General features: G+C 40.8%; 1 protein-coding gene and 1 long non-coding RNA gene across 3 annotated transcripts in view; one reads left to right on the top strand and one right to left on the bottom strand.

Moving 5' to 3' along the window:
• Positions 1–8,359: 8,359 nt before the first annotated feature.
• Positions 8,360–17,441, bottom strand: part of LOC135291316 (uncharacterized) — a 33,365-nt gene continuing 24,283 nt past the window's right edge. Inside the window, exons 3-4 of one of the 2 annotated variants that reach the window (XR_010354116.1) lie at positions 17,244–17,370; positions 8,360–8,780 (exon numbers count right to left, since the gene is read on the bottom strand). This is a non-coding gene — a long non-coding RNA (uncharacterized LOC135291316). Of the gene's footprint in view, positions 8,781–13,617; positions 16,463–17,243; positions 17,371–17,441 lie in introns of those variants that run through there. The other variant, XR_010354117.1, reaches the window with a different exon arrangement.
• OXCT1 (3-oxoacid CoA-transferase 1) overlaps positions 12,911–17,441 on the top strand; it is an 84,527-nt gene continuing 79,996 nt past the window's right edge. Inside the window, exons 1-2 of the mRNA XM_064405403.1 lie at positions 12,911–13,230; positions 16,700–16,808. Of these exons, the coding sequence (XP_064261473.1) occupies positions 13,159–13,230; positions 16,700–16,808 (181 nt within the window). The 5' untranslated portion in view covers positions 12,911–13,158. The remainder of the gene's footprint in view (positions 13,231–16,699; positions 16,809–17,441) is intronic.

Here is a 17,441-nt window from a genome sequence, read left to right as displayed (position 1 = left end):
TCAGGCAGCTGTAGAGAGGGACAAGGTCACCCCTGAGCCTCCTTTTCTCCAGGGTAAACACCCCCAGCTCCCTCAGCTGCTCCCCACAGCACTTGTGCTCCAGACCCTGCCCCAGCTCCTTCTCTGGACTTGCTCCAGCGCCTCGCTATCTTTCCTGAATTGCAGGGCCCACAGCAGAACTCGAGCTGTGGCCTCAGCAGTGCCCAGTACAGGGGACAATCCCTGCCCTGGCCCTGCTGGCCACACCATGGCTGATCCAGGCCAGGATGCCATTGGCCTTCTTGGCCACCTGGGCACAGCCTGGCTCATGTTCAGCTGCTGTCACCAGCACCCCCAGGTCCTTTTCCACTGCAAAAATTTGACTGGGATTTTGTCCTATCAATGAATGCTTTCCAGCTTCACTGCAAAATAGGTGTTGCCCATCAAACAAACTGAAACAAGGGCAGCAAAGGTCAGGCCCACACTTACTTTTCAATAAACAGTTTGGGTTTTTTAAACTACATTTTAGCACTTAATTAGTTAAAATGCAGAAGTACAGATGTGAAAATACATTACATAATCCTGAAACTAAATACCTTTGATTAGAGAAGTGAAGCACTTGCTCCAACATTTTGTCCAGCTTTTAATAACACCTTACTGGACTTCATAAATAATAAAGAGTTTACATACATGAAGGGAAAATTGTGAGCTTTCCTTTTAACAATATCTTGCTACTATCTGACAGTCAATCATCAAATATTTTGTGTTGTCCAGTTATAAAAGTGCTACATTTTACTATGTTTCCCTAGCCTTCTTCATATCTTTACTTGCCTGGAAAAAGCTAATACCTCAGTGCCTATCCTAGTAATGAAAAACAAACTCACACAGTATTCAGAATTTTGTCAACTTTAATTTTTTGAAAGAATAATTGACTGAAGACCTTTTCCCATTTTGAGGTCATATGCTGTTCATTCTGTCATTTCCTGTGTTCCACCAAAGTATCTAAAAAGCCAAGCAAGCAAGCAAGCAAAAACTCACCAAGCCTCCCCCTGCCCTCATCTCTGAATATAAAATGTCATTTACTGGAGTACTTTAGAAGTGAAAAGCTGTCTACTTAAAGACAGAGTTACTTTTGCTGTTATCTGTCTTATGTCTTATGAAAGAGTTGCCCAACAGGTTAATTGCAACAAAAAAAGTAGAACCTAAAAAAAATTGTGTTTTCTTTCCAAAATAGTTTGATTTATAGAAGAAATCAGTGTTTTGATTGAATATGTATTGGTGTTCATTCCTGCATAGTTGATATTCAGATACAATTTTTCATCAAAAGAACAGCTGTGTTAAGAATACCAAAAGTATTCTGGTAGCTAACCTGCTTCATGCCTTAAGTGAAATATAACACTTTCCATGTTGTCAGCTTTGGGACTGAAAAAGGCTTGTGAGATTAAGACAACGCCTTCTTCAGCTTCTTTGCTTGCCTGGTCCTTACTTCTCCTCTTCAATCCCTAGCTATGGTTTAAGTGTTGATTTTTTTCATACCTAGTCAAGTGGGCAGGTGCATCAGCCCTTAATAGTGAAGGAGATGTCACCCAGCCTTCAAGAGGTCTCCTGAATAAAAAAAAAAAAAAAAAAAAAAAAAGCCCCTAACAACCTAAACCAGAACAAAATACCAAATGGTTGTATGTTGACTCATCTGATAAAGGAAGTGGTATTTTTCCTTCCTGTGCTTCAGGCACAGCTGCAGCTGACTTTAGCTGTATCCATTTTAAAAGTTATGTGTATATGCAGTGACTGCTTTTCCCCCAGAAATTGTTATCCACTCTTTCTGTAAATATCCAGTGAAATCGGTCTTGACCTTATCAGTTGCTGAGATGAAAGAGGTGTGTTTCTGTTAATACCAAGCTGGTAAAATAGAAGCTGCTAGAAAGGTTAAAAACGGTGGTGACACACACTTCTCTTGGAATAATTGTAGTGTTTGGTTTTTTATTTCCCCCAACTTGATTTTTATCATGAAATGTGTAAGGGAGCAGAAGACATCTCTAGAGGCATTTATCTTGGCATTTGTTTCTCTCATACACTACATACTTCCACTGGGAGCTGGTTTGTGAGGAACAAGATGACAGGACTTCTGGGCGAGTAACTGAGAGACTACAGAGCCTGGAAGAGGGTCGGGGCGCTGAACCAGTGTAGGGTGCTGCCTCCTCACTGCAGTCGGCAAGCTCTCGCCCCAGGCAGCCTCTGCCTCTCTGCTGCCTGCATTGGGTGCTGGACAGCCTCATGCCCTTCCCTTCCCCAGGCTGTATTCCCTTGGGCACCAAACCCCCAAGCTCTGTTTTGTAGTTTATGAAGTGGCTGTGCCAGCCTTTTCCTCACACCGTGCAAAGTGCACCAGTCTGAAGACCGGGGGAAGGACGAGGTGTCTGATTATTTGAGGGAATGAATAAGCTCATTTACCAAATGGTGAGCTCGTTTGCCTTATTTTTTGCTTTTGCTTAGAACCTATTTGAATGAAATCCCTGTCTGTTGGATATTTCAAGGAGAATGGACTGGTTCAGAGTTTGCTACCTCTCACCATTCTTCTCAGAGCTTGGAAAATGTAGCATTCAAATTCCTAGAGCCTCATATGAAGGTGCATAAAATATTTTCCTGCCTATTTCTATGTTTAAGAAGAAACTGAGTGACACCATAAATTATGTTGAAGCAAAAACATGTTTCACTTCATATTCTAAGGACAGTTAAGATAAAATGATCTCTGGTGAGGGAATTCAAGTGGGATTTGTGCTCTTTCAGTGCCTAGCACTACCTTTTTTTAAAGGCTACTGTTATCAAAATGGATGAGGTAAGGTGTTTGCTGTTTAGAGATGGAAGAATAACAGGAAGAGGGTTGTTGTGTGTCAAGAGTGCAGTTGATGGAAGAGAGAAAGGCTAGTATGATTTTGTCCTTCAGGGGCATTTGCCACTACAGTTCTCCTGATGTTTTGAGTTTGTATATAAATGTATCTCTATGTATATGTGCATATATGTATACATGGTGCAAATAAAAAGTAGATTCTGCAGATTGGTACATTGGATTCTTTCTCTGCAAGCCACATGCTCTTCTTGTCCTTCTGGTGTGTGTATGTGTAAATGTGTATGCTGCTAGGAAACAAGCTAGTTGTAATGATATGCTTGGGAATTATTTTTGTCCTGTGGTATTCCATCAACAATTGCTAACTGCCCTGATATATGTAACTGTGGAACTGGGCTAGCCTGACATCTCCAAATGCCTGAAAATTTGGAACATACTAGAATAAGTAATGTATTGGATATACATAGTTACTCAGCTTTCTTAGCTCTAGGACATATATTATTTATATTGAAAGTTAAAGAAACAGTGCTTGAACACAAGAGAGTTGTTCCTTTGTTTATTTAATATTATTTAAACTAGAGAAATGTCTTTAGCTTTAATAAAAAATACAGTATCATCTAAGAAATGTAGATTTGCACAGCAGCGATTGATACATTTTTATAATTATTAGCAGCTTTAAGATATTTTGAATTGTGCAAATTTTCTTAAACTATGACTCTTAAAATGGGTAATATTTATAATAACCTCATAGGAATTCTTGGGGGAAGTATCCAAGAGAGAAATTTTGGCAGTTCAAGTGAACTGTATACGTTCATAGAATCACAGCCTTGGAAGGACCCATAAGGATCAGCGAGTCCAGCTCCCTAATGTCCAACTTGAACTTCCCCTGGTGCAGCTGCATTCCAGTTCCTCATGTCCTGCTGCAGGGCACCAGGGAGGGGAGATCAGCACCTTCCTCTCCACTGCCTCCCTGTTCCTGGTTAGGAGGGTGCAGATTCCTGTGAGGTCACCCCTCAGCCTTCTGACTGCTGACCATTTTGTTCTCCGGAAAGAAAGCTAATTTGCTTCCAGCAAATTAGTCCTCTGATCAGGGGTTATGAAGCCTGATGATCATTGGATTTCTTACTACTTGCTTTGGTTATGAATTGACTCGTAATGTTAAGGGAAAAAAATAAAAGGGAAAAAAGTTGTGTGGAGGTGGAAGTACTTAGTAATGGGAAAAAAAAAAAAAGAAATTAGAGAGATAGAAAGATTAGATCAGACCTGATCAGAAAAGACTCAGAAGCTGTTTAATTTCTTTCTTAACTAGCAGATTCCTAACACTTTTAGAGTCTGTGGTCAAAAATTGTGTCTAAAACTAACAAGGAGAGTATCATGGATGTTAATACAGATGTATTTGGCTAGTTTGAGTTTGCAGCACAGCATGCTTCACGTCTTGTAGAAAATGGCACAAGTTATAAGACTGTATTTGGTACAGCATCTTAGAATGGCACAGAATTACTGTGATTTCAAAAGTAAGTATTTGCCCTTATTTTGCAAGCATGAATAACTTGTTGAAGAGTAAAAGAAGAGTTGGTTATAAAATTCTTGAGTAAAGCTAAATTTATTAAAATGTGTTGCAGAATACTTGGTCCTCCACTTGTCTTTGATCACTGTATTATTTGAAGTAGATATTTCTGTTATTGAATATAAGCAAAATAAATATTTGTATTTATGCCCAGAAAATATGAAACAGAGATCTTTATTAGCTGTGTGTTAGTTTCATATGTTTGTTGTAACTAACAATATCTCTAATAATATCTGATGGTCAATAGTAATTGCCTTGCAGACACTCTTCAGGTTCAAAAAAGGAGATATATGTTCTGCTTCTTCTGCTTCATGGCTTTGCAATCACCAGGGAAGGGGAATAAAATTGAAATTTACCCAGAATAATGCTAAGGAAGTGGAAAATCTTTACCAAATATTTCCTTCAGCTTGTGGGATTAAGGGCTATGAAATGATTTCCAGAATCTAGAGTCATATGGAATAATATTGTGGGATTATTCATAATGTCATTGTTCATGACATTATAAATGGCAGCATCAAATTCAGTCATCTCTCTTAAAATTAGTCTGTGTAGTCTGAAATATATCCAGGTGGGAGCATTTGATATTCATATTGTCCATGTCAAATGTAAAATCAGAGACTAAGGGTGATCTGTAATGGAATTTTACCTTTACGTCAATAGAATTGAAATATATTTATTTTGGAGAGGCATATGAATGCCAGTGATTAGAAACGCAAGTGTATCATATTTCTGTTTGCCTGATCTTATATAGCTGTTTGTTCTACCTGCTTTCTATTTTGTTTGTAGTTCAGGTGGTGCCCTGACAAAATATGAACCAGCTGCTTTCTTACAGCCTGCTATTGGAGCAATGTGGTACTGGATTTGAAATAGGTTATGAACATAGATAGTAACTTAGCAGTTTGGTTTTTAGAGTGACATGCATTGAGCTTTGATGTTGGAACTGCTGTCTTTTAAAGTGACCTCCCTAGAAGAGGGGAGCATTAAAGACTGACATATAGGAAATTCTTGCTGTTTGAGGGAGATCTGAAGTAATTTCTTTTTAAAAAGGAATTATAAATCTTTTGTACAATCTTGTATAAGTAATGAAATGGTTTATTTTCAACAGGCAGGGAAACTGGATTTGTCTGTTACATGGTTAATGAACAAAGAATGGTGTGTACACTGTATGCCTTCATCCAGAGGAATGCTGTGCCTGCCATGTCTCATTTTTTACCTTCTGTCAGTTATGATCTGGGAGAACTTGCTTAAATCAGTCTTCATCCCAGTCTCCAAATGATACAGATCACTGCATTTGTAATTTATGGTATTATTTCACATCTGACTTACAGCAAACACAGAAGTAATGTTCTTTAGTCAAACAGACTCTTGTCAGTTACTACATGTTCCCACCTTTAATTGTATTAATTCTAGAGCCTAGTGTGATGGTTTGGTTCGCAGCATCAGCTCTCTTGTTTGACTGACTGCTGCCCATTTCTTGCATAGACCTAGTGTGCAGCTGAACCCTCAAGCTGATCTGAATGTCTGTAAAATGAGACTGTAGCTTTGTTCTGAAACTGTTATGTGTAGCATACCCAGAGGGAAACTTTATTTGGGATTTACTGAAGTTTTTTGCCTTTGTAAGAGGTTTTATACAGTTAATTCCCTTGGATCATAGTAAAATTAAAACCACTAATTGGGTGTTGTATTAATCTATGCAGAACTTAGCACTCAGGCTTTTCTTGTTCTTCTGGGGTTTGTCTTGAGGGCAAAAAACCCAAACCAACCAATCAACATTCCTGAAAGGATCATGCAACGGATAAGAATAAATGTACACAAGATAGGTGTCATGCCTTAGTCTGGCAAGCATTACTCTTGCAAGAAAATTAGTTTAATCAGCTACTTGGGTCTCTTGACATGTCTTCTCACTCCCTGTGACACTGACTTTTAAATTGTGCTCACCCGATTGTATCTTTCAGATTAGTGTGGTTGGAATGTTCATCTGTGTTAAAAGTCTCCTGACGCCTCTTCCAGTACTACAGTTGGAGGTTCAGCTATGCAAATAAATGCACTGCCCTTGCTTGAACAAGAAGCCCATGTTTGTTGTATGTTTGTTGTGGAGAAGGATTTGAGGTGCCTGTGGCGTTATGGTTGGTTTGCTGGAAATCTGCTAGCTGTGAGTGCAACAGCCAAGAGTACCCTCTTGAGCCTATGCTCAACTAAATACCCCATCTTCCGAAATCATAAGAAAACAAATACAACCATACTGAATTTGATGACCTAATCTTGTCAAAAGTAATTCCTCTGTTACAGTGTGTAATTGTTGATGTGGCAAACTATGATAATGATAATCAAGATTTTACCCTGTGAGGTAAACAAAAAATTTAAGATTGTTGACAAATTTTTTTATTCCTGTTGTGCATAACTGGCAAGCTAAATGAAATTCTTCAAGTGATTGCTTGAAATTATTAACAATATAAATGTGCTACAAGCTGGATAAATGATCTAGTAATGTAAATTATACATTCTAAAATTATGGGGGCGGGGGGGGGGGGGGCAAGTCTTGAGACATTTTTGCCATTCCCATAGCAATTAGTTTCAATCCAGTCTTGCTGGTTACCATTGCTACTTAATGTTCTCTACGCCAAACTTGCTACAGAAGTAGCACTTCATTGGTGCCCACCAATCTTAAGTGAGAACAGGCATTGGCACTGAGAAAACAAATGTCACAGACCTCGAAGCGAAGTTATTTGTGTTAAGAGTTCTGCAGGATGCCACGGGGTGTCACCAACGCGCTCAGTACAGTCCAGCTTTTAACCAGGACATCTCATGGAACTGATGTCAATGTGAAATGATTGTGTTTATTGAAAACTCAAAAAACAGAGCCTGGAAGTCTTCATCAAAACAAACTATCAAGATCTCTGACAAGATGGTTGGATATGCTGAAATTGAGAGCAAGAAGCCCAAGAGCTGTACAACAAAAAGCTGTGTGATTATAAATGTGGGGAATCTGCTCCTCAGGCTTAGCAGACTTCAGACCTCCTTCTTAGTGTGTACTTGTAGAACCAGTTTTAAAATCAGACACACTTGCTTTACCAAAACCAGGGGGTGGCTGAAGGAAAACATGGTACTCAAAGACTCAAGGATTCTAAGAGGCCTTTTAAAAAGATGGAGATCTGAATTGTAGGAGTTCATTTTTAAATGAACCTTCCAAAAAATTAACAGCAAAAGTTTAATATTTTTCCATATATATTGTGTGCAAGTTGTTATATTCCTTACTAATTCCGTTAATTTGCTTGTGACTGAGAAATGAAATGTCACTTTAAAGGGCTGTCTGCTTTTAGATATGCAAGTTTTGGACTGTTGAGAATATGAATCAAGCCATTGATAAGCTGCCCACTGTTGTAGGGAAGCTGTTCTGACCTCCAGACAGCTGCTCCTTCTGAGCTGGATGGACTAGAAGAATTAGGAAAAACAATTAGCATTCAAACCAGTTGGTAGATGGAATGGCACGTAATTTTTTCAGTGCATGCATTCCTTGTCAGTAGATGATAAAGTAATTACAAGGGCTTAGACTACATGCATGAGTTTGCATGCTAGATTCTTGTAGACAAGAAATGGTGCTTTCTAATTTAGCTCCACACCCATTAAATAGATGGCAAAGTCCAAGTCTCAAAGAGGAAACCAGAGTTGCAGGCAAAACCTGCTGACCAGGCAGGTGTTGCCTTTCTTCATTTACAGCTCTGGCAGCTTGGCCTTGTAGTCTTATTGTATAGCACTAGCGAGGTGTGGGATAGGTGTGTGCATGTGATCTGTTTACCGTGTACAACCTCTGCAAAAGAATACCTGCATAATCTTATTAAGGCTCCATATTCATTTTTTATGTTGTGTATCAAATGGAAGGAATAAATTGGTTTACTAGCAGTTTTACAAAGTCTACCTTAGTTCTGTTTTTATGGTACATTCCGTTGCTCTTGAGGTTTATTTGAAAGAACACTTTGCAGCTTGTTAATGTAACATTGTATTGCAAAATCCAGAAAAGCCTGTTACAGTAGTGCTACCAAACATGAACTGACTTGTCGTGTGACAGCTGCTCAGGATTCCTGTGTACAGTTTCTTGTTTCTGCAGCCACTTTTGCTGTGTTTACCCTTACAGCACCATTGGTATGGAGTGTAAAAAACCCCATTCTTTCAGTTTCATCAGAGGACATGGGGCGAAGGACTTTCCGATTCTGTTGCATTCTTCCACCAGAAAATTCCTGGCAAATGTGAGGAGTCAGAGGGTAGTAGCATTTTCTGAATAGGCATTTATACCATCCTCCATAAATATCAAACACACAAACATACAGAACTTGTGCAGCTGATGTCTGCAAATATCTGCTGAATAGATATTCTGGGGTTTCCTTGGTCCTGCTGTAAAGGAATGATAAGTCACTTATCCTTTCTCCAGAACTGTTAGACATACTGACTGTCACTGTCAAAGGTTATTGCTCTTAACTTATTTAGACAATATTAACACCAGTTACTAAATGAGCAATATATAATTGTGAATAGAAGTGCCAAGAATCATGCTGAGTAACAGACTCTGTAGTTCTGTTTAAAGCAAAATGACACCTTAAGTGCTGTATAATTAGACCTTGAAAGTACTCTGTTATTGAATAGAGATGCAGCATTTGCAGTGGGGAGAAAGTTTGAAGTTCTGCCATTTTTTAAGACTAGCAAATTGCAGTAACTACTTAATTGTTGATTTAACTGCTGATATTTCAGTGGCTACTTCTCAAGTGTTGTCAAGGTTAATAATTTGCTGCTGTAACTTAATTCTCAAATTTTGCTGAGTATCAAATATTCAGTGGCTTTTGAAAAGTTCTGCATAAGTGCTTATCTTAGCTTGTAATAATGATATGATAGTCTGACAACATATAGAAGCTTCTGTGTAATTTATATGAAAGTAGGGCATTGCACCCAAAGTATGAATCTGGTATAAGGAGAACTGGACAAATATGAAACTAACAACAAAAAAACCTGAAAACTCTAAGATTGTTTTTCTTTGTATGGAACTCCTCTTTTGATTAGTTTTATTTAAAAAAATTTAAATATAAAAAAAATTCTTAATATTTCTTAATTAGATGAGCTCTAGTATTCTACTGCAATTTTCACTGTAACAAAAATATTTGAGAACTAACTATTATGTGCTCAAAAAGTCCTTCATGGATAAAGAACTGCTCTTGACAAAGGGGTGTTGATTCTTCCTTATTACGTAGCTTCACTATCCTTTCATAATTTGTTATTCTTCTTCACCTTAAGCTTAGGACTATAAAAGGAAAGGTAGCAAAGAGATTCCTTAAGAGGTTCATTCAAATACCTTGGCTTGTGCTTCTCTCATTTGCTTTACATTTCCATAACCATCTAGAAAATGGCTTATAGGGTTTGGGAAGTTTTGTTGTTGTTTGTTTGTTTTCCAGTTTAAATTTGTCTTTGGTATTTATATTTAATTATGTTTGAACTTACATTTGTTTAATCCCTGCTCACTTTCAACATCTATAGTTTCAATTAGACTTGTAAATATTAATTTTTCTTTGTAATGATCTTCCTTTCACTGAAATCTTGTTAATAACTTGAATATGTAAGTTCCCATGGCTTCCTAGAGTGATTATTAGTCATGCAGGTAGCAGCACTTTTGTCTTCCTCTAGTTATATATTCTGTAAGTGCTACAAGTTGGTCTTAAAATTGTTGAATGTATTACAGGGAGCTTGTAAGTAATTTCATATTCTCATCATATTTGTTATTACTTAATACTTTTTGGTCCATATCGTGAGTTTTATATCCTCTCTTTTTTTGTTTTCCCTGTACTCACTCTATTCTCACAGGAATATGAGGATGCCATGAAATAATGTTTCAATTTTTGTTGACTTGCCATCCCATGTCAAGGGAATCAGATGACTCAAATATGAGTTGCAAGTGCTCTTAAATGAATAATATAAATAATACTTTAGTATTTTGAGTAATAATCAAAAGTACTAAACCACTGAACTCTTGTTTCAGAACTGGGACCTATTAACATGTTGAAGATAAGTTTAGGTGTTATCTGTGTGTTCTAGTTGCTGCGTAGTTAAATGACCTTTCCCTTCTGTGGCTCCATATATGGCTTTCATGCCTCACTAACTGAATTTTCCTGTCAAGTTCCAGTGGGTCTGAAAGAAAGGTAAATTGCTACATTTTAATTAGCTCAAGCCTTGGTCAACTCTAAATGAATTTACGAAAAAAAATCATTGAGAAACAAAGTTCTTTACCACAGAATTCCAGTTCTTCCCCCTGTGCAGGTAAATCAAACCTCTGAAATACCTGCTCACTCTTTGATGGCTTCTTTGGACATTATTATTTCACTGTATTGGTGTGCTGACTTTGACATCTTATGCTTGGTAGTAGTATAAGTAAGCTGGTGTTATACAGTGTATATAATGATTAACCTGTGGTAGCTCCAGAATGTCTACCTGCTGACCTGTTTTGAGCACCAAGGGTTCAAAACTCTCCTCATTTGTAAATGGTGTTGAATTAGGAAAGTGTTTTGACTCACATTTACTCCTGTTTGTAATTTACTTTACTAAACAAAATGATAGATTGAAAAATTCTTGATAATTTTAGAGGCTTGTTTCACACTGGCTGCTTAGTTGTAGTTCTTATTGTGTGAAGAACTTTGAGAAAGGTTGAGAAAGGTTGATCTACTGTCCTTTCTAAGCTACTCCAGAAAAAAAAATTATCTACTCTTGCAGTAATGTTTGGAACTTTTCTAAGCCAAAATAAAATGCTTGCAGTCCAAAGCATGTGAACTTTGTAATAAAAATAATAACAATAATAGTAAAAGAGTTAACATAATCTGTGGCACCTGATAAGTAAAATTTAGTTCATAAACTAATTTATGTAAATAGAGTAAGCACTTTTGCATAACAGATGTTCCAAGGAGGTATTAATACTAATCACTCTGCCTACTGCATGCAGTTAGCCTCCTTCCTTCAGTCTGCAAGGAGGAGCACTGTTGGAATCCCAAACAGTGCAAACTCCATGCAAAATAAATGTTAGTTGGGTATATAACAAATACTCAGTGCAGAACACTTTGATAAATTCTAGAGTGCACTCTGTTGGTTTGAAGGAAGATAGCTTACTGAACTGAAGAGAATAAACTTTCTTTAGACAAGTTTTTCTATGCTTAGGGAAGTTTTGTCATGAAAGAAAACATGACTTAAGGAATTTACTTGTTTATACAAGATTTAGGCAGAACGAAGGTTCAGAAACCCAGTAAAACTTTTATATTAATGCTTAGTCCCATAAGAATACAAGCTGTACTGTTATTTTGGTTTTACTTTATTAAGTCCCTGTAATTTGTAGCTTTTTTCACCTGGCACCATCCCAAACTTAACTGAACTAGCTAAATATGGTGAATAACTAGAAAACTACTGGAACCTTCACAACAGTGAAGGCATCCCCACCACATTTCACTGATATCTGCAAGGTTTGCCTGTTATGTGAACTGTAAGTGCAGGAACCAGCAACTTTCAAGATGCTTATATAAGAGAGTGGCATGCCACAGACCACGGGACACCAGCAGCAAGGCGGGACGAGTGTGCTGAATAAAATGGGCAGGTTCTGCAGGAACATTTTGTAGACCAGTAGCACACTCTGAAGACCTTGTTTCCCTTGTAGCTTATTCTTCCGCATGTTGATTACCACAATGGCAAATTACAGTGAGGCTGGCAGCTGTGTTGGAAACTGCCTGGAAACAAGACAAGGGTCAGCATGACCTGCCAGAAGTGCGACCTCCCGTCATGTGCGTGAGGAGAATTTTTCTTTTCCTGCCTCTAAACAGCTTCTCACATTTCTTCTGAGACTCCTTCTGTTGCATTGGGCATCTTTAGGGCATGCACTGATCATTAGGAATGTTTTTGGGAAGTGTAAATAATAGCAGAGGCATATTTTGTACTTTCCTTCTAGCAGCAGAAAAAGGTCCAGCAGTTCACATCATGTGGCTGCCTCTTCAACAAGTATACATCTATTCTAGTAACATTTTCCCACCCAAACATAGTGTCCCGGCGCTCTGTGAGACCATGTGCTTTTTGCAGTCTGGGTCACCCTGACACTACTGGAAACTTAACCATTTAGGCTCTGCCCTTTGCTTAATTCTTGTGCTGCTAGTCCTTGGTCACAAAGTGACAGCACAGAAATTTAAGCCACGTTAACTTTATGGGGAAAACGGCTGAGATAGCGCATCTGAGTTGTCCATCTGTGGTAATCGTGGAAAGGAAAACAGGAAAAGGGAAAGAAAATCAGGAAAAACGCTTGTTTTCTGAAGTGATTGTAACATTGTAACACTGCGGCTGGTTGATACAGTTTGCCCACCGGCGTTTTGCGCGGGTTCTGACGGTTTTTATGAACAAACCCGCTGACGATGGAGCGGCGGTATCCATGGAGCTACAGGGGTGGGGGCTGCTCTCTCCCGTGGGACAGCGCCCGGGACGGGCTGCCCGCGCTGGACAGCTCTCCGGGTCCCGGACGGAGCCGGCGGCCGAGGGGAGAGCGGAGGCACCCCGCGCTCCGGCCCCTCGGTCGGCGGCCCCGCCTCGGGCGCACCGACGTCAGCGCGCGTCAGGGCCGAGCCCCTCGCCCTCCCTCCGCCGCGGGTTCCGCTCTCCCGCCGCTCCTGCTCCCCGCGTCCCGCCTTGGGCTCCCGCAGCCGCCGCCCCAGCCCGGCCCGGCTCCCGATCCCGCTCCGCTCCCCGACAGCCGCGCAGCGCGAAGATGGCGGCGCTCAAACTCCTCCTGCCGCCCCTCGGCCGCCGCATCCTCCTGCCCGCGGCGCGCAGGGCTGAGGTAAGGGCGAGGGGCGGCGGGGAAGGCGGGTCCGAGCCCCTCCGCCTCGCCCTGCCCGCCGGGTGACCTTGGCCGTGTGTGGCGGGGGCCAGCCGAGCCCCGGGGAGCGCTTCCTGCCCCGCGGGGAAGCGAAGGCTTTGTTCGCGAGGGGCTTGTCCCGCGGCAGCCCGCGGGCGGCGGGAGGAGGAGGAGAGGGAGGGCAGAGCGCGGCCCCGCCGCAGGCCCGGGCCCGCGGCGGCTGGGGATGCGGTGACCTTGAGAGGCTGGCAAGGAGGGTTTTGGCTTTGAGGTTTTTCGGTCTTGTTTTTGTATTTAGTTTATTATCCGTCATTTCAAAGGGCAGCACAGTTACAGTGTGTTACTGTGTATTCCATGCTGCTCCCGCCGCCTCCTCTCCCGGGGGTGGACAGCAGGTGTGCGCAGCTCGCTGGCAGCCCCGCCATCTACTGCTGTCCATAAACGTGTGCTGTGCAGCCGTGCAGCTCCCTTCCTACGGGAAGCTTCTGCCAAAGCTCACAGATTTAATGGTTTCCAGCCCACATGTAACCATAGCAAAGTTATTTTTTTTGTTTCTTCAGGCAGAAGCATGTCTGTGGCTTTAAAAAATTTATTTTATTTGAAAAAGCTCACCTTTTCATGCCTGTATTTACTATTCCTGATATCTTTATAGGCAAATCTTAGCACTTTTAGATTTTAATATGTCATATTTCTGCTTTTCCAGATAATTAAAATTTGTTGATTATTCTAGGAAGGAGCTCATCTGTCCCCATGTTACTTCCTTAAACCTGCCAGAATTGCTGCCAGTTCCTGGGGTCTTAGCTTGCTGTCTCGTGTGCAGGAAAGCATGGGTGATCCCTGGTGCCTCAGGTCCCTGAAAACCCATTGCTCTCAAACAATGGGGTGGGTATGGAAGGGACGAGGAGAGGAACATATTTAGGATAGAAGAGCAGATACAGTCATTGGAGACATCCAACCTGTGAATGCACACTTGTGTAACACATGCTTCTCTGTTCACCACTGTTGTACACAGTCAGGAAGATTAAAGAAAAGGTACCACGTGGCCTCTGAAATACTTTCCTGTGCGTGGTTACAGGGACACAGCAGAGGCCTGGCTTCCCTCCAGGCCTGGCCCTCAAGCCCTCTTGCAGCCCTGTTGTGCTGTGATTCCCAAAGCTTAAAACTCCTCCGGACCTGTTCTGACAGGTCCTTCCTGTTCAGAGGTCCCCAGCTCTGGATGCAGTGCTCCAGGTGGGTCTCAGCAGAGCAGAGGGGCAGAATCCCCTCCCTCAATCTGCTGCCCACGGGGCTCTGGATGCAGCCCAGGACACGTTTGGCTCTCTGGGCTGGCAGTGCCATGGCCGGGGCATGTGCAGCCTCCCACTCACCAGCAGCACCAATTAGTCAATGAGTTCCTCTCCCAGACTGTACAGGCCTGGGATTTTCCTGATGCAGGTTCAGCACCAGCATTTGGCTTTGTGGAACCCTTTAAGATTCCCATGGACATGCTTCTTGAGCTTGTCCAGGTCCCTCTGGATGGCATTGTATCCCTCAGGGTTATTGGCTGCACTAGTTAGCTCGGTGCCACCTGCAAACTGGCTGAGTGTGTAGTTGATCTCTCTTTGTCATTGATGAAGATATTGAGCAGTTTGGTACCAGCATGACACCCTGAGGAACACCATGTGTCACCAGTATCCATCAGGACTCCGAGCCTTTGGCCACTCCCTTCTGGATGTGGCCATCCAACCAATTCCTCATCCACCAAATCCGTTTAATCAAATCCATCTCTCTTCAAATTAGAGAGAAGGATGTGGAAGACTGTGTCAAAGGCTTTACGGAAGTGCAGATTAATCTCTTCATGGGAATGATAGCCCTTCCCTTGTCCACTGATGTGGTCACTCCATCACAGAAGAAATTTGATCAGGCAGGGCTTGCCCTCAGTGAAGCTGTGCTGGCTGTCCTGAATCATGTCCCTGTACTCCTGTGCCTTAGCACAGCTTCCAGGAGGATCTGTGCCATGGCCTTCCAGGCACAGAGGTGAGGTTGACAGGTTGGTAGTTCCTGGGGTCCTCCTTTTTTTCCCTTTTTAAAGATGGGCACAATGTTTCCCTCGGGGAAGTTTCAAGGGACTGCTCTTGACTCCGTGACTTTTCAAGTACCATGGATCAGTGGAGAAACGTTCATGGTATAATTTGGCATGCAGAAGGCTGTTGCAGTTTTTCTCACATGACATTGTTTCTTATGACCTACATACTGATTTTTTATTGAGCCCATCAAAGCAGAGGAACATCAGGGTCTCCACTGGGAAGGAGGTAAGCTTCCATTCAGAAGGGTTTTCTTAATGTTCACTATAAAGTCTTGCAGCTTTAATTATAAAAAGAGAACAGCTTGTGTAATATTGAAACTGAGCCAAAATTTGTTGCCCTGGTTGTAACTGTAGGAAACTCTTAAGGTAACTCTTCAGGGAAGAATTGGACTATGATCTTCAAAGTGTGTAGATTACCTGGTTTATTTATTAGTTTTTCTCTCTTTTGCAATATAATTTTTTCACTCCTGCTATCAAGCTAGTACTTGAAACACCAGTAGGTAGTACTTTAGCTTCCAGATTTTCTGAATTTATTGAGAGTGTTTCAACATAGTGCCTTAGATGTCAGTTTTAATTCTGGTGCCTGAACAAATGCTTGAGTAGTATTAATGCATGGCATTAGTGGTAAAGAGAGAAAAGGTAACTGTGGCCTAAAGAGAGAAAGGGTAACTGTGGCTTAAAGAGAGAAAAGAGAAAAGAGAGAAAGAGAGAAAAGGTAACTGTGGCCTAAGTACATAACAGTACCACATAAGTTATGATGACTACTGTGTAATGACTTTGCAATGTGAGGTCCAGGTTTGGGGGTGGAATTTATGTTGATTTCTCTCTTGCCCTCCATATTTCATGCATTTCTTGGAGTCTCCTTGATTATGGGCTGTGCTTCAACAACATGAGGATCTCTAAGACTACGTTAGAAAGTTCTAAGACTGCACAAGGGAGCTGAGGGAGGGTTCACTCTGTCCCTGCTTATCATACTGCTGGTACAATGCTGTCCTTCCTATTGTTCTGTGACTTGCCTTCCAATTTTGTGTGGTCTTTCTTTTCAGCAGTTTCTAATTATGTTTAGTGTCTGGATACCTTTGAAGATCATGTAGTAGCATATAGTCTGTGGATGGCTCCAACTTGCACTGAGGAATTGCATTTGTAAATCTGTTCTCAGAAAGGCACAATTTTTGAGTAATTCAGGATGGAATTCTCTTCTTTTGGAGACCTGCACTTCCCTCACTCCTCACCCCCCCTCTCTCTTCCCCGCTCCTTAGTATTTGCAGCAGCGATACCTTTTTGTATCTGTTTCCCCCCTTATCTAGGCAGAGGCATGGTCTTAATTTTAAAGCTACTTTATAATGCCTTTTGTTCATTCACTTGTTTCTTTTATTGTTGTTGTAGATCTGTGGATGCTATTTTTCTACCAGCTGTCATCGCAACACCAAATTTTACACTGATCCTGTTGAAGCTGTAAAAGATATACCCAATGGGGCAACTATACTTGTTGGTGGTAAATATTTAAATTATTTATGGTTGCAAGCATGTTATGTTAATGAGATACTTTTTGCTCATTTACCTTGTTTCTTTTACTATTAACTAATCTGAGAATCCATAGAATTGCATGATTCTTTCAACAAGTGGCTTCCTACTCTGCTCATGAAGGGCATACTCTTTCAGTGAGAAAATACAGGTTGTGTCATAGGGAAGGGGAAAAAAACTCAGAATTTATTTTTTTTCTCCACTAGCAAAACCCAAAGACGACTCTATTTGGTTGTATCCAGAAAATGAGCTTTGGAATTTTGAAGATAGCATTGTTATTTCACATTGTTTGATTATTTTATGTTTGAATTCTCTGTATCCTTTGTCTGCATAGTCTCTGGGTCTCTGTGACCTTCAACAAACTGCCTAACCTGTTTCTGTGTTAGGAGTTGAAGATAATACTTACCTATGTTACACTTAATGCTTATGTGTGCCATTTCCAGAAGAGTAAAGAAGTTGCATCATACCAACTTTTACTGTGACTTGAGCTTTTAGATATTGTAGATGTTTTCCACAATTTCATGCTGTTCAATCTGCATTAAAAAAAAAAGTGATTTATCTATTTCTTAAGTTCTTTTAATATTGTAGAAGTAATGAATGTAAC

This window comes from Passer domesticus, chromosome Z (genome assembly GCF_036417665.1).
Source record: "Passer domesticus isolate bPasDom1 chromosome Z, bPasDom1.hap1, whole genome shotgun sequence".
Taxonomy (NCBI): Eukaryota; Metazoa; Chordata; class Aves; order Passeriformes; family Passeridae; genus Passer; species Passer domesticus.
This window is presented reverse-complemented; position numbering and strand designations above follow the sequence as displayed.